Consider the following 25,661-nt stretch of genomic DNA (forward strand, 5'->3'; position numbering starts at 1 on the left):
GTTTAGTGTAGTTTATAAAATAATAACATTATATAACTCCATGTTTTAGCATGTGCAACAAGGATTCATTCTTACTTTGTCCGTTTATAAGGTTACAAAAAAAAAATGAATTAAGCTAGCTAAAAATTGTACTATACTCATATAGAATGCCATCATGAAATTAGCACTGTAAACTTTTATAGAAATTTGCTTTGTTTTTTAAAGGTTGAAAGGGACCAGTAAAACTAGCATACTATGTAATAAAGAATCTAAAATACCAGAAAGAAAATTCCTCATCAGTTAAATATCTCACTAAAGTTAGAAGACATTATTTGATTTTATTCTTACAAACTAATGCTAAAGAGTCTGTAAGTTTGACTTTTGTTTTTAGGGTTAGAATTCATGCTGATCAATCTGATGTTAAACACTGGACCTGATGGCTAATAGATTTAGATCCATTTTCTGATAATTGCCCAAAAGATATATCAGGTTTAAAATTCAACACTTCTTTTACATTATATAAAGATTTACAAAAAGATATCACATGATATATAGTTAGGTGTTTTCATTTCCAATGATATATTTCTTTACATGTTATTCAAGGCCTACAGTGTGTCTGAAGAATTTATTGTTTAAATGAGAAAAATCTGTCCTCTTAGAGCATGAATGGACATTGTCCTATTCTGTCTGCTAAATGAGAAACAATTCAAAAACCTCAATTGTACCCAAAAAAACCTGTCTTCTGCAATGATAAAATGGACAATCAATTTTCAAAACTTATGTTGTATATATTTCCATTTCAGAATCAAATCACTAACATGCATGATGCTATATATGCTAGAATGGTAAAGCTATATACTATGATTTCAGCTGTAGCTATTTTTTTCCAATTCATTTAGTTTGAGATAAGCTGATTTTTTTTAACTTGTAAATATACTAGCTATCAATTTTAAATCAAGTCAATCAAAATTATAATTTCCTCTTATTGATCTCTCAATGTGTCTTTTCTATTAACTGTTTTCTGAGGTTATCAGGTTTAAAATTTGTAAAGTAAATATTTATTGGAAGATTTAATTACATAAACAAGCTCTAAGACAGATTTTGTATGTTTGGGCTTATAAACTAACAATACATGTCAGAAATTTGGTTTATCTTTTCAAACAAAACGGTATATTGATGTAAAGGATTACAAAAGCTATCCAAACTTTGAGATCATTGAAATGAACACTTTACAGATTGTAAACTCTGGTACTGACAGGTTAATTATAGTAATCTAAAGTCCAATACATTTTTCATGTAGCACTCAACTTAACATGTTCAAATAATACTTATTAAGGAGGGGGTGTGATATGGACTTTATGTTCTCATGAGTTATACTACTAAGGGGTGTGATATGGACATTTTGTTGTCACATGAGTTATGCTTCAAATGGGTGTTATACATTGTATGTTCTCACATGAGTTTTACTACTAAGGGGTTGCTAGAACAACTTTGACTAGCTGTCAGGATTTTCCACAGTTGGTCAAAAGTTTAGCAGATGCATGATTAAACCAATCACTAGGTAACCCTGTCTAATGTGTTATGTGTTGAGGAGTCACCCAGTATCTGTTGTAGAATGCTGCTTTCAGAGACAATACAGAACGTGGTCTGAATATCAACCAAAGCTTAACTTGCCACAATGTGACATACATTGCACAAATAATCCTTTATAAAACTATTCCCCCAAAAAACATACATCTAGATTCATTTATTCATTTTTAGTCAGTAACAATGCTTTTGACTAATAATTTTCATAATATTATACTTGTAGCTGCATTCCCTCGTAAATCCTCAAATTCATACATTAAGTTAGATCTATATCTTCAGTGTATACACATGTTCTAGAAGTGGGCTAGAAACTGAAGAAATTTACACAGAATACTGCTAAAAATTGATCAAGTTTCAAATTCTTCAAGTGAAGAAAAAGAGGTTCAGGGTTTATGTTAGTAAGGCAGCAAACCAACACCCAAGAGAATCAACAGATACATATCTATAGGCCAACTTACAGTCTAAGTAATACATATTTAAAAGGTGGCACTTATTAATAATTCAATTGGTAAAGACATTCATTATTGGCAATTCACCTTTAAAAAGATTAAAAAGGAGAATTGTTTTCTGGTATGTAAAACAGGTTTCTATCAAATGAATATATGTTAGCCTTTATTGAAAATGCAAATCCATCCTATAACCAGTGCTAGCCACAGTCTTATACAAAATCCTTGGGATACAACGCTTACAACAAATATAAAAAAATCCTGGGGAGAACACAGGTCTTTAAAAACAGACAAGCTATCGGTGCCCCTGAATGCTTAGTGATATTTTTGTAGTATGCCTGGATGAAACACCAGGAAATATCTGGAAAGGGAGTCAAACCTTACAAATTTTGGCAGATTTGTTCTACAAAGTCATGAAATATGACCCAAAAAAAGTATGATAAGATTTTTACCATTAAATCACATATATACATATATATCCTTAACTAAAAGGATTTTTTGCAGAAAACAGAGAGAAGACAACACAATCTACATCATGTTTGCAATGCAAATACCATGTGTTTCCAAAAATAAAAACTAAATTGTCTACATATGATAGCTTCTCCAATGATCCCAAATATATCAATTATGATGAACATCTTTATTGAATGAAGTTAAATTCCCAAGCAAGTGCAAATTGTAATGGTTGGCATGCAAAGAATAAATTTACAGCATGTAGGAAAACAGCTTAAATTTGTGTTATACAGCAAACTTTTATGAACTGAAACATGCTGCCAATAAATTTTATCTCTTATTACATAAAATTTTACAAATAACAGCAGAAAAATGAGAATATAAGGTTCATTTTCTTTCAGTGAATCAATTCCATTGTAATTTACATCATTCCAGTATGAATATATAGTAATAACCATGGCATGCTTTGTAATAAACTATTCATATCATTCTCATAAATCCACCTGGCCCTCTACAGTGCAAATTCATGACAAAAACTGTTTTACAGAAAGAACTGAAGGGACCTCCATGTAAAAAAGTGGAAGCTCCTTTCTCCAAAAAAAATCATCTGGTAGTTTTCAGTGAAATATAGTTAAAGTTCAGCAGCTGAAGAGGGATAGCAAATTATTATTGGCAAAGACATGGTTATAAAATAAGTCAAGTTTCTAAAGTACTAAAAGCATTAAACAGCCTTCTTAACTTTGCTCAAAAGAGTTATTTATACATTAAGTCTTTTTTAACAATCACTTGAATTGTTTTACTTACAATGTAAATATACATGTACATAATTTTATATGCCTATATTTTTTGTTGTCTTATACAAATGTATTTATACAGAATTTAGTGTTTTTATGTAAGAATCATTGTATGTTTTTTCAAGTCTCCTAAACCCATCAGAAAATACAATTCAAAGTACAAAAAAACAACTTAATATAATATAATAAGAGCCAAAATGTACCTACTTATTCCAGAAATGTTCTTGACATGGTATGATTTGACCTCTAGATGTCTTGATATGGTATGATTTGACCTCTAGATGTTCCACTTTCTTAATTGTGTAGTGTCATTTAGTTACAATCTGATTGACATTTACATCATAGCTTCATTTATAAATAGGAAATAAGTCTATTCTTTTCAAATCAACAAAAAAAATACTGTCAAATTGACAGCAAACTAAGTTTTCTGTAATTTTTTTTAGGTAACCATTGATAAACTTAAGAGGGCAGCGAGTACAAATAAAATTGATGTATTCTAATGAGAGGAATTTTCAAGCTTGTTTGACCTGTCACATTCTGTGCCTATGTACCAATCTATCAAAGACCATATGTCCTGTTGGAGCAGAGAAAGTGAAAATAGTTAATAGCAAACTTGAACCCCATTTGTTATTAGTTCTCTTTATACAAAATTGGAAAATGATATGCTGACAATTCCCATCAGTTATTGCACAGAAGCAAAATAAAGTGCCATTTTCCAATCTATCAAGGACGACAACTCTTGTATTGTTGAAGTGAGAATCAACAACACCAAAACTTGAACTCCAGTATGTCTTCAGAAACTATGTATTTAAAATTTATAATGCATATAGGTAAAAAGTTCATTTGTCATGTTAGTTATTGCATGGAAAGGACACAAATTATTTATAATTCTAACATGACGTCCTTCAAACGCTTTGAGTACACACCCGTGGTAAAATATGAATATATTTCATGGGCTGTTCCCATTGTACCCCCACGTCATATGTTTTTTTTATGAATGAGTGACTCGACGTCATAGAACAATGACGTCAGAATATACGTAATTTACGGGAAAATAAATGCTTGTGAAACGGAAAATCATCACAACAAAGAAACGTAAACAAACGATGCTAAAATGCGATTGATAAGCGATTTAAAAAAAAATGTAAAACATATAATTAAATAATCATGTTTAAATTCATCCAAAACTATCTAAATACGTTATTGTTAATAGTTTAAGCATGTCACTAATTCTGTTTGCTCCGTTCTTTTACGCCAATCTAATAGTGCGTTTATTATGGGAACGGCAAATATTTGCCTCCACCTAGAGCGCTTCGATCCAAAAGAATTGCCGTATTTGTCCTATTAGAATCGAAATAATTCATGGGGGCTTGAATATATCTAGATTTTACCACGGGTTGTCCCTTTATGCCGATATTTGTCCCCTCGCTACCGCTCAGGGTAAAATATTTGTCATAAAGGGCCAACCCGTGGTAAAATCACGATATATTCAAGCCCCCATGAATTATTTCTTAATTTTCCAATCAGTCAAGGAACATAAAAAAGTTCAAAACCTGACCACTTTCTGTCATCAGTACCAATATATTAAAATTTGAGAACATTTTTTTTTTTATAGCTATAAGGTTTATAATTTATTGCACACAAAAAGTGCTGTATATGAATCTGTCAAGGGCCATAACTCCTGACCAGCATATCAGAACATGGATTCCTTGCAAATTTTTTTTTTGCAATATTTAAGTGAGGAAACAAATGATTGCTTCATATGGACTGAAAAAAAAACCACCCAGATGTACATGTATATATATATGTCCATGTTTGGTTATAGTACTAATTTAGTACATGTAAGTGGTTGCATCACAGGCACTTGTCTCAAAAAATAATTGTTGATGAATATATAATATATGCTATGTAAAAGTACATACATGCATGTACATGTATGTTGGAATTTTTTGAGAGATGAATGCCTGCAGTTTGCAGCAATTTGCAGATCCAGATTGTGGTTTTTCTTCTAAGATTAGACCAGTCAAAAGTCAAAATCTGGATATCCTCAATAGTTCAGATTAGTTTAAACAAAAAAAAAATCTTCAGATTTTGAAACAAGGTATATATGCTGATCAGACATTAATTCATTGAATTTCAATTATCTCTTTTAATTTAGTGACATTTGCAGGAGTCTGCAGACAAGGGTCTGATTTGTATGAGGTATAACATTGTTTGCCTTATTTGCAATACATTTATAAGTTAAAAACAGCATGCTGGACAGAGGGCTAGATTCACATAAGCATGCATCTTAGTTCCCCAAAAAAAACTAAATTTTATTTGTCTTTTTGCATGAACATATATATATTAAAAGGATTTTCGGAAATTTAAATCCCAAATCAGTGAAATTTTGAAGATTTATGAAAATATAACTTGTTTTGCCACCTGAACAAAAAAGGGAACCTGGATAAACAAAAGTCAAAACACAGGTGCAAAAATTTAAAAAAACAACATGTTCATGTTAACAAAAGCACTTTTGGTCCTCTTTCAATACTCCTACACAAACTACAGGCAATTGTCTCTGAAAACAATTATCTATACACTTTATAGTTATACAAAGGTAGATATGTATTTTTTTTTAGATCCAAGTGCTGGTGCCACACACATTAAATTTAATGATCAAGATTTAACAGAAATTTACAAGCACTTAGACAATATGTAGTCATAATAACTTATGTTTTAAATTATGAGGTACTTGTATGAAGATTGGCTAATTGTGAGCAGGAAATTCTAAACTCATTTTACTTTAATAATTCCAACAGGAAACTTTTGAATTTTGGCCAACATAAAGATGTTAACATGCATTTTGGATAATGCTTTTTGTGAACAATCTACAATTTGAGGTAATAAACATTAAAATTGTAAATGTATAGTATTGCATTAACCTATCCAATCTTTATGTTATATGCAATATACACATGAAAATATAAAATGTTCTGGTCTGAAGTACACATACATATACTACATGTAAGTTATTTAGTCAAGACTTTTTCTATGATAGAATCATACTAATTTGTCTAGATTGCAATATTCCATAGCCAAATAAACAGGGATCACTAAAACAGGGCATTATTTTGTTTTAAAAAAATAGAAAGGAATTACATGTGCAATACAAAGTTTTTATAAAAAGTTTAAATGATAGAATGTTTCTATTATATGAATATTTTGCCAAATTTTAAAATCAATTGAAAGAAAAAAATATATCTTTATTTGCAAATAGAAAAGGCTTCCATTTTAGCAAAAGAAGCAATGCTTCTTGTGGCCTTTTCAATAAATATGTAAACAGTCATCGTTTATTTTTACACTTCGAATTCACAACTTTCAAGAACATGAATGTAACAAGGTAAATGTATGAATTTCTTTTTTAAATTTTGTAATATTTCCACTAAAAGGCACAGAGAAAAATAAATAAATTAAAAGCACAACCTTCAATGAAATATTTGACCCATTAAAACCCTTAGTAAGTTATAGTAAAATTCACAACCATATATTATGCTACTGTTGTAATCTCTGAGGTTGTAATAATAGCATATTCTATTGTGAATGAATAAGCTCAAAAATTATATGATTCCTTAACCAATTCTCATTTTTTATTTGCTCTAGGATTTGCAAAGTAACTATACAAATCCTTGTTATTATTAATATAATTATTACAATATAATTAGCCTTTTTCAAAACTATCAAAAATAATATATTTTATTTATCTTCCTTAAATTATTCTGGTCTAAAACACTTGTTGTTTGAAATTTTGCAATCAAAATATCACAACAGTCTAATGTTTTATATTTCTCTAAAATTAAATTAAGCCACTAAAGCTATCACTTAGATTACTATAACACAGTGTTACAATGTTAAGTAAATTTCAGGCTAGAATTACATTCTTATGTTTTGTCAAAATGTACATTTATTTTTTTCCAAGTTAAATTTTTCTTCACATTCTTTTCCAGAAACAATGCAAAGTAAATTTTAAATAAATCAACAAAAAACAGTGTATCATCCATGCTGTGTAGCAGACAATAAACAAATAAAATGTGTATTGCAAGAAACTACCAAGTAAACACAACTTACCCAATAACCGCAATGTCTCTTTCGGGTCCAGATATAAATTTAAATGTGAATTTGTCTTAGGTAAGAATCCTAACACTAAAGAAATTGTAAGAATAATCGTAAACGGTGACATTGTGTTGAAATCTCAACTTATTCTGACATGATCTGTTGTGTATTGACATTTTCTAGCTGACTAACTAAATTTAGAACTGTGTGACGGAACGGCATTGAAACATCCGCCAATCGCAGGTGCTCGGTAATTTGGTATAGCATTTTTCTAACAAAAAGGTTAGTTTAATATTTTTTGAAGACGTGAGGAAGTCAATGAAAAGAAATGTTTTGTGTTTCTCTTTTGAATTGACTTATAATTGAATCAGAGTAAACCTTTAACCTATGATTATTTTTTTTAATTTTTGTTGAATTGAGCGATTATGAATTTCAAATCAACGCATGTGAGATTATTCAGAAAGCACTTAAAATAAATAATAAATAATAGCAAAATATTAAATTACTAATAAAATCTTTGTAAATACTACCCCACCCCCTTTACAAAAAAACCAACAATACAATTTTCAAAACGAAAACAAACAAGAAAGACGACCAATGCTTATCGTAAAAGTAGACTTTTAAACTGGTTCTAGTAAATAACATTGGATATTTAGATAAATATGTGAAATGACTAGAGTTTGGAAACAAAACTTGAAACAGGGAGGCAAAATATAACAAAGGGCATTCTGTTTTCAAACACAATAATCAAAATCAAACTGACAATGCCAATATTTTTTCTGTTCTGCGAGTGATGCCTGCACAAACAAACGACTACCTCTGCTGAGGACGAGTCTTATTAACCAGTTGTTCCTGTACTGTACGTATAGTTGTGAAACTTAAAACACGATATTTTCAAAAAAATACCTCAAGAATATCGAGACTTTTTTGATTTTATGTAGCGTGTGGTCTAGGTTTCTCCAGTCTGGCTAACTGAGAAAGCAGTAGACGCAAGATTACGTTATATCATATCTAGGATATCGTCAGTTTCTTTACACAAACTTGTTTGTGTATTTTGTTGTTGTAACTAAAATTTACTTTTCAAGGACCCGCTATGCGAATTACGAAATTTTCAAACTGCAATAGTTTCAGAACAGCAAAGATAATGAATAGTAGGGATAGGCCATGTTGTACATATATCACTGAGGGGAAACGTCCTGGAAAGCTTTATTTTTTATTTTTTCGATGCATTAAATAGAAAAATGGGATTTTGTGGCAAATAAATCCAACATTTTGTAGAAAATCCACAGCCTTTTCCCTTTTACTCTCATATTTGACAATGCGGTTTTTGATTAATGGTGGACTATTGCATGCAGTGCTAGCAATGATTTCCTTAAAGCAAGTTTATAAATTTAGATATTGGTTGAAACCAATATAAATATGGAACAATTCAAGTACACCTTCTAGGGTGCGCTAAACTTTAGTGATTCAGCACGAGGTTTTTTTTGGAATTTAAAGGTTTTTAAGGACTTGTAAAAACAAGTGAGTAACAAATTTCTGTATTAAAGGCTTTGGATTTTCTATAAAAATCTTGGTTTATTTACCTCAAAGTACTCATGTAATGAAACAGTAAATAATAATGCTTAGCATCAAGTTTCCCCGTGGTATATGTTCAAATTGGCCTATCTCTATTATTATTCATTATATCTGTAGATTCGATACAATTGAAGTTTGAAAAGAACGTACAAAATAGCTACAGAAGGGGTCGTAAACCTGCTCTTGCAATTGTTTATGCAGTTTAATAAGTTATTTCTATATGTCTACAATGGTTAACTAAGGTACTTGGGTTACTGGCCCAATTTACGTTCACTCCAAATACTTCATTCTTTTTATTTTATCATCTTCAATTTAAAAAAAAATAGAATAACGATTTTATAGATATCATAGCACAAAACTTTGAGCATAGCAAGTGTGCACAGATGAGACAAGAGAGGCAACTCAAAAAGAAAAAAAACTCAAAAAAAGTGTTAAACTTGACGAGTCATTTATTCCAAGAATGGCCTTTAATAGTTAACAGATACTCTCATTGGAAAACGAAGCCGCTATCTTTCACACACTTTTGTTGGACTGGATCTCAGGACTGGATAGGCTTGATTTAGATCCAAAGAAACGAGATGCTATTCAGAATTCGATGAGATCTAAATTCAAAGATTTCTGGAGATTTAATCTATTTTGAAATTACCAATATTGGAAACCAACTTAGAAATAACAGAGAATTATAATACAAAGATGCGAACAAGTTTTGTTTTTTTAATTGATAGATATATGCTATATAGTTTTTACAACACAAGGGTAAGTAAGAGTAAATTAGATACTGATCAATGGAGATCACAGGCACCTGAGATATTTACCTATATTATTTGATATAATAGTGTTATTAGTCTACATGTAAAAAAATTTCAGAAGCAAGGGCCTGTGATTGAGACTCTGCAAACTATCATTAGAAAAATAAAACAGTATGTCACCTTTATGAAAAAAATGGGAACGAAAGGTAGTAATTTTAGCGGTGTATTTAACATTGCCATAAAGCGAGAGATTATGGCTAGCCATTAAGCCAGATTCACTCCACCATTTTTTTTCTTAAAATGTCTTGTACCATATTAGGAATATGACAGTTGTTATCTTATAGTTCGATTCTTTGTATGTTGCATTGTCTTTTGTTTTTTGTTGCACTTCAATGTTTCTGTTTTTTTCGTCGTTTTCCTCTCTCTTATAGTTGATGTGTTTTCCTCGGTTTAAGAGTATAACCCTGTTATCGATTTGTGACTTTTGAACAGCGGTATACTACTGTTGCCTTTGTTTGATATCATTTTGAAATAAATTGTCAGATTAAGAATAAATGCTGAGAACAAGTCTTTAACAAAGTTGAGAGTATAAATAGTCCATTCTTACAAAATAATTTCATTATTGTTTTAATGGTTTTCTCTATTTATTGTTTTTCTTATAATAACAGCAACAAAAAAATAAACCACGCTCCAACAAAAATTGATAAAAATGGCTATAATGCATATAAGGTGTTGATTGACACTTTCTGTTTTCGCAACTTATTTGTTTGTAGATCTTATCTTCCAGATCAGTTCAGAAGGACACATTGTTCCATTTTTATTAAATAGTCATAAAAGCCAAAATGGATTTAATCGATATATGAACCCCTAAAATGAGTCGATTAGAATTTTCTGTCATTTCAAATTATTTATAGATCTTCTATTACTGTTATAACGGTTTAGGTTTAGGTGTATGTATCTTCTTTCTCTTTCGACTGTAGGCTTCGTCAAACACGAGGACAATAAATTGAATTGGTAAAAGTAGTTGATGGACAATAACTCCTATAAGTCAAACTGATGATATTGTCCCTGTTGTGTAAATTGTCTAGCTAATTAGTTCTTTTGGCTGTGACACAAAAAAAAAAAAAAAAAAACCACAATAGTTTAACTGTCTGACGTCACATAGTAAGGTACTTTCCACCAAAGATAGGCTGTTCCATATCTGGTTACACTTTAGAAGAAGGAGTGCCTGTATGTTTGTATTCTGGAATACTTGACCAGAACTCGTGTATTATGTTCTCTATACATAATAATGATGATACTGTTGTAGTTTTCAAGTTATAGCAAAAATGCCAAAATAAGTAAAATCGCATCGAGGAATGCAATACGACTTACATATTCGATATTATTGATTTATCAGTAGATTCCATTGGATTATCACAGCTTGCTGTCAACTGTGTTTGAAAAATCAAAAACCGATATTGAAGTTATTGCCCAAAATGTCTATTGTAGTAAATTTTAGCAGTTAATTTTGATCATTGTCTTCAAACCATAAATAAAAGGAGGCAAACATAGCAAACAAGCTCTAAATAAATCTAATAACAAAAATCTTCATTCGACTCGTTTTGAGTTTTCTGGTCAAAGTTTTTTTTTTTTTTTTTCGCTATTTTCTTGAAATCTGAAAGACATAAATACCAGCTCAAGCAGATATACTAAGAAATAAAAAATATGCTGAGTATGTATATGACATATTGTCAAAAATGACTAGTTTTGCGGTTTTAATGTATGTCATTGTATATAGTCAATTGAGAGATAATATTAGCTGACTTCTGAGCTGATGATACCCATGAGGACTGATAGTTCACATGCTATCCGATAAGATCTACAAATAAATTGAAAAAAATGAAAATGTCATTCAAATCCCTTATATGAATTATTTGCATTTTTGGGTCAACATGAAATGCAATCAAAACCCTGTGAACTGACTTTCTATCTATACATCTCCCAAGTCTCATCACTGCGTTTGAGATAAACAATATGTAGTGCATTGATTATAATATTCTAAATATCCTATCCACGAACATTTCCAGAAATTTTATAAATGAAATATATGCTTATATAATCAAGTCATAAAATGAAGTAAAATTTGTCATGAAAATTACATAACTTGTGCAAGGTGCATGGATCTTTTATCTGTTCTAAAAATATTATGTGATATCATTGTAAAAGTAATCTTTGAAATTTGAGTTATCTTTCTTTGTCTACAACTGTAGTCAACTACTAATGTATGTAATAACAATGATTTTATGCTGCCTGGAGTATATGATTTTTTATAGAATGAAGATAATAACATCAACTTTTTTTGATGTTTCATTTTATTATATAAAAATGTTTTTCTTTTACAAATCATGATGTATTGTTTTATGTGTACATGTTATGCTGCCCATCAAGGGCCCTTAATTGGAATAATTATAGATTATCGTTGATTATCTCAACGAGAATGATTTTCTCGCTTGAGCTGGAACAGCGAAAGTGAGAAAAGCAATCGAGTTGAGATGACCAATGATAATCTTTTTATCGCTATTTTACCTATGACGACGTTGTCAATTTCAATGTCAATTTCGTTAACAACGCACGTGGCGTCCTTAGTTTCTAGCGATAATTTTTCCATCTCAAGCGAGTAGCATGATATGAAAATTATCACAAAAAAAGATCAAAGGAAAAATGCACAAAATAGCGATAATTATAGATTATCGTTGATTATCTCAACGAGAATGATTTTCTCGCTTGAGCTGGAACAGCGAAAGTGAGAAAAGCAATCGAGTTGAGATGACCTATGATAATCTTTTTATCGCTATTTTACCTATGACGACGTTGTCAATTTCAATGTCAATTTCGTTAACAACGCACGTGGCGTCCTTAGTTTCTAGCGATAATTTTTCCATCTCAAGCGAGTAGCATGATATGAAAATTATCACAAAAAAAGATCAAAGGAAAAATGCACAAAATAGCGATAATAAATATTCTTATTCTTATTCTTATAACTACAACAAATGTTTAATACAAAGAAAAGTGTAAGTTTACAAAACTTTTGATTCTTAACCCTATATGCCACCATTCCCAATGATTTTTTTTAAATACTTTGAACGAATTTTTTTTTATATTTCTTCCTGTGTGACGTTTACATTTTTGACGTCAAACACGCGAAGCAATGAATGTGGTTGTTAAATTTGATGGATGTTTTTTGTGCTTCTTTTGTACATGTTGTCTGTTTGTTTTAAGATTGTGACACAGTGATGACTGTTATATCCGTACTTTGACAAGTTTAATCCACTATTTTCTACATAAAGAACATCTGTACCAAGTCAGGAAAGTTGTCACCCATTCGTTTGATGAGTTTGAGCTTTTGATTTTGCAATTCTACAAATACTTTCTAATTTGAATTTTCCGTGGATTTCGGTATTTTTGTTATTTTACTTTTTAATGCTTTCAACTTCGTGAAATAACATTTATGAAGAAATCTTTTTTTTTCAATATTTTTAATTAACTGTTTAATACTTATCGGTTGAAATCTATCAATAACAAAATGTCCTACTATCATTTTTTTTCAATTTTCTTATCGTTTCAAGTTTATTTCTATTTGAATTATTTTGTTCATTTCTAAAGAGGTTGTTTTCGCCAGAAATTATTTATCTTTTTTAAACTTATTACTTCCTATAGCATAGATCAATTGTTTTTTTCTGAGAAAATGATTTCACCATATATCTGATTGAATTTTGAAAAAGATGATCAGTCTTACTTAATGGATAGCTGTCACTGTTGATAATGAAAGTGTCTAGTTTACTATCCAAAGTATTTACGATGACATTACAGTTTTAACCAAGAATTTCATTGTTAATCTTTTAGTTTTCTCTCTTATATTATCTGTGCACAATCAGTACCAGGCTAAGCTGTCCTTGAGTCATTAAATTCGAATTTTGAACCCAATGTTCACACATCATTGTAAATATAACGGAATTTGATGAGACTGTCGAACAAAGTGAGAGGTTTAGCGCTATAAAAGAAGGTTTAATCCACTATTTTCTACATTTGAAAATGCCTGTACCAAGTCAGAAATATGACAGTTGTTGTTTAGTCGTTCTTGATGTGTTTTGTCATTTGATTTTGCCATGTGATTAGGGACTTTCCGATTTGATTTTCCTCTGAGTTCAATATTTTTGTGATTTTACTTTTTGATGAGTTTTTATACAACCACTTTGTTGATGCCTGTGTTGGTGGATGATTACTCCCCGACCGACCATAAACGGATAGAACGGGCTGGATGGGTATACTGTTGCTGATCTATTTAATTGCTGAGTTACCTCAAGTGCAATGTGTCCACACATAGAAAGAACTATAAAGATTGTGTTAAATTCGATACCGCTAAAGTTAAACATTCTATCATGATATTGAAGCATAGACGTACTTTTACAGGCTCTTAAAAAGAAATAATGTAAGCCTATGCAGAAAATAGATATAAAATTATATTACTGAAAAACGGTATTTGTAGTTGCCATAATTACATTTTAAATTTCAAGTGATTTACAGTCTCAGAATTGATGATAAATCAGTGGCAATTTAAAGAATAAAGCTATAACTTCCGTCAGACATCACTCTTCAAAACAAATTAACAGATAACTTTTTGGGAAAAATAATTGGTTTATAGTTTTTTCACCTGTAAAATAATTGATCGATCAAAAAATTACTATTTCAGTAGTCACCACTTCGGCGTTGACATGAGTATTTACTGTTTGCAAAAGTGTATTTTTTTTCAAAATACTAAAATTAATTTTTATCCCAGATATAGATAACTGTCATGTAATATTGACTATTTTCATTTTAATGTAACATTTAACATTGCCATAAAAGCGGGAGGTTTGGCATGCCACAAAACCAGGTTCAACCTACAATTTTTTTCTTAAAATGTCCTGTACCAAGTCAGGAAAATAGCCATTATTATATTATAGTGTGTTCCTGTGTGTGTTTCTGTTGTGTCGTAGTACCCCTCTTATATTTGATGTGTTTCCCTCAGTTTTAGTTTGTAACTGGATTTGGTGGGGTTTTTTTTCTCAATCGATTTATGAATTTCGACAGCCGTATACTACCGTTGCCTTTATTTACTCGTATTTTGTGTTGACATGAAACTTTTTGTAATTTTGGGTCCTCAAAGCTCTTCAACTTTATAATTGTTTGGCTTTCTAACTATCCAATGATTTGAGCATCACTGATGAGTCTTATGACGACAAATCGCGCGTCTGGAGTATCAATTTATATACTATTATGCTATGTTCGATGAGTGTAGAATTTTATTCGGGTAGGAGTATTGTATTACTGTATTTACTGGAAGAGAAGGACATTAATCTATCGACTTTTTGTCTGAAATCAACACTGCCTTATAATGAAGGTTATATTCTAATTACAAAAATGTAATTTTTCACCAGAAGATATAATTAATGTTATAAAAATTGGAATGATTTGTTTCTAAATTGATCTTTTTAATTAAAGTGTCATACCTTTCAGTGAGGTTTCTGACACAACCTTACATTTAATTTTCATTTTGATTATGAATATTTGAAAGAGTACGTAAACTACGAAATTATATTTGATTAGATACCAATGTACCTTTATGTAAGATAAGTAAGGTGATAGTCATCTCAACTGAGGTCTATTCTAGATCACCTTCATGTCTGTGATGCAAACCATGTAACGTTAGTTATATTCTAATAAGATAAATGTTTATATAATAGGTAACAGATTAATGTTAAAAATCCCGACTTGCCGTTCCATTTAAGTTCAATGAAATTTGAACATGGGGTAATAAAAAGTCAAAATCAACCTGCAATAATTAAGCAAGGAACTATGTTTGAGAATGTCGATTCATAAAGAGAAGCAGCAGACACGAAAATGATATTCAAATTCAAGATTCGAAGACGAACTGATAGAGTCATGACAACAAACAGTTTACAAAACATAGCAAAAAAGTAAAGACTTAGCAACACGAATCCCACAAACCACCGGGGAGATCTAAGGTGCTGCTAACGGGTAAGAATATACTGCTCCACATAAAATATCATTTCGTATTGATAATTTAAGTATACCTTTTGATTAGTATAAAGCTGAAAGCCAAGAGTACGGTATTCAGGTTACAACAATTATAATATATCTGTCGTAATGTTAGCAACAGATATTCCAAGACAGAATGGTCAACCACTTCTTGATCACGTCCGTAAAATTATCAAAGAGATGACTTCAACTTTCACTCTTCATTTAATAGCTTAAGAAGCAATTCTTTATTAAGGAAATCGTGATAGGAAAGGCAAGCTCGGGAATATCATCATAACTGAGAGTTACTAATAACTGATTGGTTTAAGACTTTTTCTAGAAAGAGGTGGAGAGTTTAAACACATTTCATGGACCCCTAACTCTACCAAGATAAATTCATTCAAATACTTAGTTCTCGTATACAATAAGGAAACAGTATGTTGAATATATACAATACGGGAAATTTACCATGGTGTATTTTTGGATAAACATTTTTTATGACGAATACTATTGTATATTCACCGTATGAGACCATAGTTACCGTTTCTTTTGTTTTTTTTCTGGACACTCTGCTTCTATTTATTACAGTATAATTTAATTTTAACGCATCTTTGAAAGAATTGCTCACCCAATTCATAAATTTTCATGACCCAAAACAGGGAATGTGTATCTATATTTCCTACCCAAAACTCGAATTGAATATGGATGAAAATGAATCCAGTGAAATGACACAGCTACTTTTTTAACATCAGTTTTGATAATATATTGATATTCACGGGTGCAAATCGCAGGTATTTTTTAAAGCTTGGTTTTATTCAGCATTGATTTATTGCATTAACAAATCATTTTGATGTCATCGGCTTATTAACATCTTTAAACGATCTGTTTTATCAAAATAAATGAAAAAGCAGCGAATGATCTACAGACATAAAACGTTCATAATCTCTTTATTCAGAAAAAACACATTGGTAACAAAGCATACAAATACTAGACTATAGCTAATGGTCAAATATAAAATCTATCTCTAGTTTGTGTATTTGCTTTGCTTTAAAGACAAACTTAAGAAGTAGGATTGAAATGCATAATTATTCTACAATTAAATTTTGTTTCACGTTTTATTTGAACCTTCATGATGATGTCTAAATAAATCCTATTAAAAATTTAGATTTTACGGAAAAGAGTTATCTGTCTTTGGTTACAGAATCAAATACTAAAATTAACTTAGTCATAGAGTTCAAACAAATACTGCGTATATTTTTTTTTACAAAAAAAAACGTTTTTATTTTTGCAGATAGCAGAAAACACACAATGTTACTTACCACAACATATATCTTTACAAGCAAATCATTGAAGTTTATTTAGAGGTTTTGAGACGTAGAGTCATGCTTTGTGACATGCTTTGTGAAATAGACATTTATTGTTATACACTTTTTTAATTTTAATTTGATCTAAAAGAAATATCGTTGCAGCCACATTGGGACACAAAGTGTTCATCATAACCTGTACCACATATTTAAAGATATTTGAGTTTTTTGTAATTTTTTTGCTGAAATGTGTTTTATAACTTTTTTTGACATTTTGTTTTAAATGCCGACTTTGAATGCCATCTTTAAACCTTCTCAGTCTGCTTATTGAATGTAATTTAGAGAATTAAAATAATAAGAGAAAAGGTTGTACACTGTGACTGAAAGTTATTTGTATACAGTATGTATATACACTGTCAATAATATATGAAATTTGAAATAAGTTTGGACAGTTTGCCTTTCATGTTAACCCTGCATTTTATGCCAATTAACTTTTCATTCATTATCATGTATATCACATCACACATATTCATTATCAAGTGTGCAATGATCACGAATGATGAATACTATTCACCAACGATGTATTTTTTAACGCATGCAGCATCACATTGTTCAATGAAACTGTTGGTGAATTTGTGGTCTTGCTTGATAAACCACAAGAACTCTGCTCCGGACTGTATACAATGACTGGTTCTACATCTTTCTACTGTTTCTGAACGGAACCCAGTATCACAGTCTTGTTGAGTTAATCCTACAGTTGCACCCTATGAAATAAACAAGTTTTGTTTATAAAGCAACATTATACTTGTGTAATACATATCATTCCAAATATCTTTCACATTTAGTCCTGCCTACCTTTATAGCTATTTATATGGTATGAATTTTGCTCAACTAATTCTCGAAGGCCGTACGGTGACCATTGACATGTTTGTCTTTGGACTTTATGGGTAGTTTTTAAATTGGCTATCAAGTCACATCTACTTAATTTTTTTTTATTATATTTTTTCAAGCCTGCATATTAAACTAGGATTACCGACAAAAGCTCAGAACAAGGTAATAACAAAACTACAAATTTGATGAAGTTATGTACATTTTTTTATTTGATTAACATGATTTTAATAGTCTTTCGAATCATACACACGACTGTATAAATAAAATCAAATCAAATCATATAAAATTAGATGTGCTACAAAACGATAACCTTAAACGTTCAGATCATCAGTCAGAAACACGTTTTTATTCGTTGTCTTCCTAAATATGAAGCTTTAAGCAATATCATGTGAACGATAATTTTCAATGACGATGTTTGTAGAAATGACTAATAAGACTATTAAATGGGTTAGAACTTAAAAAAAAAAAAACCAAACCCATCATACCATGAATACGATTAATAAAGTTCCACATTAAAAATGGCTTATACACATTTCAAATCATTTCCTAATTTGCTGATGTTAGATTAACCCTGATTTAATAGGTAGATAAATTATTACTGTATGACAACAAATGGCATGTCAAAAGACAAAGCACATCAACACAAATGAAAGAAAAAAAATACAAAAGACAGTCAAATAATACCAGAGGAACATTAAAAGGAGGAAGAAATATACCAGAGGGACAGTCAAACTCATAAGTAGAAAATAATCAGATAACGCCATGGCTAAAAAAGAATAGGACGAACAGATAAAGAGTAAATCGAATAATATATAAATATATAATAATGAAGAAAACCTTTTGATGTGAATGTTTGTTAACTAGTGAAACATTTAATGTAAAAAAATAAATAAGACATCATTGCAGTTCTTTTCGAGTAACAAAAAGCAATATTAATGGATTTTTCCATGATCAGCAAATGTCTTGAAACTCAATTTATCGCATACTTCCTGAACGTTATAACGTGTAAAACAATATGATACAATAAGGTAAATCCTTTTATAAATACATCGCTTCATCCGTAATAATGTACCAGGAAGTAAGAAACTTACGATTATTCCATTTAGTAAATGGACTGGTGGAAATGTCATCTTTAAAGGTCGAATAGACAAAGATGTAAACATTTGATAAAAGTTTGTCGGAAGGTATCAGAACCTTGTTTAGAAATATTCTATGTCAACTTCATAAATAATATACGACTGTCTTGAAGACAAGTATAGATTCTGGGTACTGACGTTGTTGATCATCTTAATAACGTTTTGTTAATAACGTTTTGTCTTTATTTATATTACTTTTACTGTTTATAGACATAGGAAGATGCGGTGTGAGTGCCAATGAGACAACTCTCCATCCAAATAACAATTTTGAAAAAAAAAGTTAACCATTATAGGTCAATGTACGGCCATCAACACGGAGTCTTGGCTCACACCGAACAACAAGCTATAAAGGGCCCCAAAATTACTAGTGTAAAACCGTTCAAACTTAAAATGTTTAGTCTGTTTTTCGTCAAATCCATTTGACGTGGCTTTGTTCCTATTCATCCTGTCATTGTATTATTGTTCTATGATAATTTTTGTATTCTTGTATTTTTGCTAATGTGTCATATGCCTTTTGTGCTTGTTACTTGTTACTTGTTTAGTTGTTTTTATAGTGATTTAGATTTAATCACAATGTTGACTGCTGAACCCCTATTTTTGACATTTTTTCTTAAGATGACTGCTAGTTTTGTTTACACGTTGTTGTCAATATGATGGCAATTACGACTGTCATACAAGTGAGAGGTTCGACTAGCTATAAAATCAGGTTTAATCTAACATTTTCTACATAAGAAAATGCATGTTCAAAGTGAGGAATATGGCAGTTGCCATCTATTCGTTTGATGTGTTTGAGCTTTTAATTTTGCAATTTGATTAGGAACTTCACGGGAAAATTAAAACGTAAAGTCCTTTATAAAACGGCAAAATTGAAAGCTCAAACACATCTTACGAATGCAAAACAACCGTCATATTCCTGACTTTTTAAAAAACGGTGTATCAAACCGAGTTCTTTTGCAAACATCTGAAGGATGTCGAACAAGACATGCTTTTCTGCAATACTATGTTATTAGCTTACTTACACAGATATAACAAACTTCATGTCTGTTACACAAATCTCTTGCTTCATCGTCAATATCAAGTAAAGAAGCAACCTCACAGTTTGAGGTTAAAAGGTCAAGCTGTGGACAGATGTCTACAAAAAATAAATTTTATTCATATTATTACAAACACAAAAGAACGTAGAGCACTTTAAGATAATGTATGAAAAGACCCGGTACAGTAAGGACATGAATGAATATACAGTGTATATTCATTCATGTCCTTTTTTATCTTTTAATAAAAAAAAAAACATTAAAAGACACTATTATTTTTCAAAAAACAATATTTCCTCTTGAGTTGATTACTCTAAATAATCTATAAAAGTTTCAGTTGTTTGAGGTTATACACACAGAAACATGTTGTCGAATATCTCATAATAGAGAGGCGAAGAATAACAAAGGACATTCAAACTTATAAGTCGAAAATGAACTGACAACGCCATGGCCAAAAAGGAAAAGAGGACACACACACAAATAACAGTACACATTACAACATAGAAACCCAAACACTGAGCACCATAAACCGCACCAAAACTGATCTCAGGTGCTTTGAAAGGGTCAACAGATCAGGCTCCACAAGTGACACCCGTCATGTTGCTCATGTGAGATGATATGTCTAATTCGGTCAACGATAGTAGTTTCGACATATAGAACATATCTGCTATCATCTGTGAAACGAATATTCCAAAACAGTCAACCAACTCGTCCGCAAAGTACAAATATACGTCCTGCAAATCTATATTTATTTATTTCTTTACACATACTGAATACAGAAATTTTTCTTGTACTTGTTTAACACATGATTCACTAACACAAATGTTTGCCTTTATAAATAAACGATTGCCGTATGATAGTCTTTTATTGGTATAATTAGAGAATCTGATAACACGCATGCATTCTTTCTTCGATTTCTAAAATATGTCTTACCTTCTGTAGTCGGGAGAACTGGAACAGGCATGTTTTCGGGAACAATGCTTTCATCTTCAACATCTGAAATACAAACAGAATCGTGCATATAGAAGATATAAAATTATATAAGTTGTCATATAGGAAGGCTGGGATAAAGAGACATGGTCACACTAACATTTCCGTCAGAAGTCTGGTTTGCATAGGTGTTCAATATGTTATGTTGGATCCACAAATACTCAGCCATGTCGGAACGTTTTGTGGAAATTAAAAATTATTGAAGAAAGCAATGTTCCCTGCAGGTTCACTACAATTATTTAAATTGTAAGGTCCGATGATAACCTATTACATCTCAATTTCTGTGAACTGAGTAAAATGAGCTATCAAAGATGACATCAAATGACTGAGCCACATAAATATTTTGAAACTTACAAGCCATTATTACTAAATTTGTGTCAATAAAGTACCCAATTCTGTTTCAGTTTCAATTGATCACAATCAATTGACATTTTATCTCTCTCTCTTGGATGATACGTTATATAGTTTAAAACTATATTTAGGATGGTACAAATAGTTACATAGTCTATAGCTTAAAGACAGCAAACTTTTCTGACACATTTTCACACACTTAAGTTACTAAGTTTGTATAGAATTAGCCCCCTTTGAAAAGGAAAGTATTGGTGTATAAACTTGACAACTTCACCTACAAACAAATAAAAGTCCGACAATCTAAGTCAAGTAAGGAGAACACTTTTTATGAAACTAAAACTGCATCATAACTATAAGGTTAAACAATTCAAGGTTTTAATTTTTCTACACACCTCAACTTTAAAAAAAGAAATAAAAAGAAGTTTTAAGTTAACCTTTCAAATTTCAGTAAAGCATAAGATCAAATAAGGTTCCTTATATCACCTCGTCTTTTGTCTGAGATATGTATATATGTGCTAGCTAATAAATTGGCATCGATAAATGTTGAAAACATCCATTCGGTAAGCTTGGAACCCAAATGGGCATCAACATAAAATTGGCATAACTAGTTCAATCGAAATCATGTACTGTCAATAATGCTTAGGATAGTTATGTTTTTTCACATTGCTGGAAAACTTTCATCTAACATTTTAATATATGATTGTTTTATTCCTACCGTTTTCATTTTCGTCTTCCACATCATATCTTTGTCTGTATTGCTTGACAAAGTCCTCTAACTTCTGTTGAGCATCTCCTGTAAATAATAATACAGGTCAACATCCTGTGAAAGTATTCATTAAAATGTCTCGGATTGTAATCGAATTGTCTTTTCCTTTATTTACGCTGGGATAAAACATATTGATAGAGAGAAAATTAGAGTAGGGAAATAAGGAATTCAATCGTTTTAGAGTTAATGAATGAAATGCTCTATAATCAAAAGTGTATTAATAAAATTACGCATACTTGCTAGCCTACTTAATAAGCATACGAAGATGTAATATAAATCAAATTGCGTATCAGGGCAGATCGAGACACAAATATGGGTTAGGCAACTCGAATCCTGCAGAAAATGCCAATAATTATTCAACTCTCAATCGACAAAAATGAAGGAAAAAACACCAATCTTTCATTATGAAAGATTTATAAATTTCAAATCGTGTTCTTAAAGAAGTACTCATAGTACGGTTAATGACAATTAAACTGAGTCTTTTTGAGTATCGAGTTATCAACTAAGAAATAATGACCTCATCATTGCTTCGAAAATTGCAGTATACATATTTTGATACTAGTATTCAGTACGGCCAATTAAGCACGTCAATTTTACCTGCTTAAATGTTGATACAAAAAAGTTTTAAAAATGTTATAATCTTATTCTTTTGTTATTTTGTGATAATGTGACGTGGTCATAGTGCTATTGATTGGTATTTCTTTTAAAACTTTCATCTTATCTTTATTTCTGCCCATCTTAACTAAAATTCATATTTGCTAGCAATTCTATGTGTAGTTTAGTATATGTATCACTGACTGAAAAAGCTTCCGTATACTCATGTTTGTAGTTGAGTAAACATAATTAACGACTCTCAATACAATGCACCAACTCACTTATATTATAGTTCGTTTCTGTGTGTATTACATTTTAACGTTGTGTCGTTTGTTTTCTCTTTTTTTTTTAGTGTAAATTCACATTGCGATAATACGTGGCACGGTACTTGTCTATCCCAAATTCATGTATTTGTTTTTGATGTTATATTTGTTATTCTCGTGGGATTTTGTCTGATGCTCGGTCCGTTTCTGTGTGTGTTACATTTTCGTATTATATTTAATGCGTTTCCCCCAGTTTTGGTTTGTTGCCCCGAATTTGTATTTTTGTCCATGGATTTAGGAGTTTTGAACAGTGGTATACTACTGTTGCCTTTATTAACTGACTTACCTAAATACGTCAAATATCAAAAGAAGACGAAACGACTAATATACACACAAAACAGTTCATGTAAAAAAACGAACATTTACTAACACGAACCATACTGGAGATAAAACCGTAGTTGCTTAGGAACGACAAACAGATCCTGTTCCACTTGTGACACTCGTAATATTGCTACAGATTCAATGATAAGTCTCATTTCACCATAGAGGACAGTAGGACAGGGATATGGTTAGAGTATGAACATCAAGCACACCACTTTTAAATGATTCAATTATTTGCAATATTATATTTCAACAGCAATTCACAACTTTATATGAATATTAAAAAGAAATAAACCGTGCAATTAAAAGTACAATATTGTTTAGTCTAATCTCAGAACAGTATAACTATTGTTTGAAAAAATAAAAGAAATTATGTCTATATTATCATTCACATTGATAAAGACATATGCATATTTAGTTGTATGTCTGTGATGTATGTTTAAACAGTTTTGAGAGCTGGATCAAAATAAATGTTACTTTAACCTATTATGTCCATCGTGTAATTAAACTATGATATAACAACTGTCATATAAGTGGGAGCTTAAGCTAGCTTTAAAACAGGTCATACCCACCATTTTCTTCGACAAATGTCAGTAAAAAGTGAGGAGTATGTCAGTTATTTTCACTTGTTATGTTGGTTTATTGCGTTTTATTTTGTTAGTTGGAGTTCATTATTTCTATTTTGATATGTTACCACATATAATGCTATTATGAAAAAGTTTCTTACAACCATTTCTAAGTTTACAATTTTGACCCTATTCAGTGTAGCCATGTCTATATACTTATTTCAAATACCTTGTTCTTGGCCAGGGACAGGTTCATCATACCACACACCTAGGTTGTCTTCAAAAGGCGGCTGACTACGTTTTTCAGTAACTTCTTGAACTGGTTCCTCTTCGTCTTCCTCTGGGCCTTCAGTTGCTTCTTTAATAGCTTGAAGGGTCTCTTCTATGTCGAGAGCTTTCTGAATATCCCCGTATTCATCTTCAAGATATGGTTCAGCTTTTCCTAGTTGAGCTAGTGTAGCTGCTTTCAAAGCAGATGCTAAATAATCATTCTCTTTGTCTTCAAGATATTCTACAAGCTGTAGCTTAGCAACCTTTCCACGTAGTTCTTGTACTTCCTGGACAAGATTTAAAAGCATTTCATCTTTTGTCTCTTCTTCTTTTTCTGAGTTGTTATCTCGCTTTGCCATACGTTTCTTCTTTTTTTGTAAAGAATTGCCTTGGTTATTATTAACGTATTCTTGACTAATTGATCCGACGTTTGCGTTCCCCCGATCGTCTTGTTGTTCCTGAGTTTTTGTGTCTTTAAAGACATCTTTCAGCTCGTCAGGTGAAACCGGTTCTGGTGTATTTCCTTTGCTTTTTTCATCTACTGACGGTTTTGTATTATCAGTGGGAACTTTTGCTGCTTCAGATAAGAGTTCATCCATTTGTTGTTGTGAAATTTTATCACTTTTCTTATCAGGTTTTGAATCTGATCGTTCGACTTTATCCTTTGCGTCATTTTTATCAATCTCATCAAACATCTCTTTAATTTCCTCAATTGTTGGTGTTTCCGTTTCACTCGACTGATCTTGTGTAATAGTATTATCGGTGTCATCTCTATATTGGTCTTGATATGAATTGAGGATTTTAGCAAGTTGATACTGATCTGCTAGATCTTCCTTTTCAACATCATCTTCGTTATATCCACCTGGGACATATTCATCATAAGGCAAATACTGACTTGCTAAATCTCCATACATTGTTCGTATATTAGAATCATCAATCCGTCTCCGTTTTCTTCTCAACACTTCTAAAGCATTATCTAAATCTGAATTTGACTTTGTGTGTCGTTTTTGAACAGAAAATGATTGACTCTGTCTAAATTGTAGGAATGTAAGAATAACCGGTAATAACAAAAATTCTCTCATTCTGGCAAATTACCTACAATTAGTAAAATAAAACGATTAGAAATGCAAACAAATACAAAATACAGATTTTATCTGATAAAATGCAAGGTGTAACCATATTGGTCACCATTTTTGATTTTGGATATTTTTGGTTTACCACCAATTTTCAGTTTTGTGAGCATGGAACGTGTTTGAAGCGTATCAAATAAAAAAGGTTTTTTAAAACCACTGGGTCAATGTCACTGCTGATGAACGTTTTGTCCCCGAGAGTATCACTAGACTATTTGTTAGTGCGCATGTCCTGACAAGAAATATTAACGAT

General features: G+C 31.0%; 2 protein-coding genes across 3 annotated transcripts in view; both read right to left on the reverse strand.

The window, feature by feature from the left end:
- LOC134712832 (tyrosine-protein kinase RYK-like) overlaps positions 1–7,569 on the reverse strand; it is a 48,168-nt gene extending 40,599 nt beyond the window's left edge. For both annotated transcript variants that reach the window (XM_063574782.1, XM_063574781.1), the window contains exon 1: positions 7,367–7,569. In XM_063574782.1, the coding sequence (XP_063430852.1) occupies positions 7,367–7,478 (112 nt within the window). In that variant the 5' untranslated portion in view covers positions 7,479–7,569. The remainder of the gene's footprint in view (positions 1–7,366) is intronic.
- Positions 7,570–16,666: 9,097 nt separating this feature from the next.
- The window catches only part of LOC134712833 (glutamic acid-rich protein-like), a 32,875-nt gene continuing 23,880 nt past the window's right edge, over positions 16,667–25,661 (reverse strand). Inside the window, exons 2-6 of the mRNA XM_063574783.1 lie at positions 24,238–25,373; positions 22,154–22,231; positions 21,031–21,093; positions 20,086–20,198; positions 16,667–17,803 (exon numbers count right to left, since the gene is read on the reverse strand). Coding sequence (XP_063430853.1) covers positions 17,606–17,803; positions 20,086–20,198; positions 21,031–21,093; positions 22,154–22,231; positions 24,238–25,360 — 1,575 coding nt within the window. The 5' untranslated portion in view covers positions 25,361–25,373 and the 3' untranslated portion in view covers positions 16,667–17,605. The remainder of the gene's footprint in view (positions 17,804–20,085; positions 20,199–21,030; positions 21,094–22,153; positions 22,232–24,237; positions 25,374–25,661) is intronic.

The sequence above is a fragment of the Mytilus trossulus genome, chromosome 3, assembly GCF_036588685.1.
Source record: "Mytilus trossulus isolate FHL-02 chromosome 3, PNRI_Mtr1.1.1.hap1, whole genome shotgun sequence".
NCBI lineage: Eukaryota > Metazoa > Mollusca > Bivalvia > Mytilida > Mytilidae > Mytilus > Mytilus trossulus.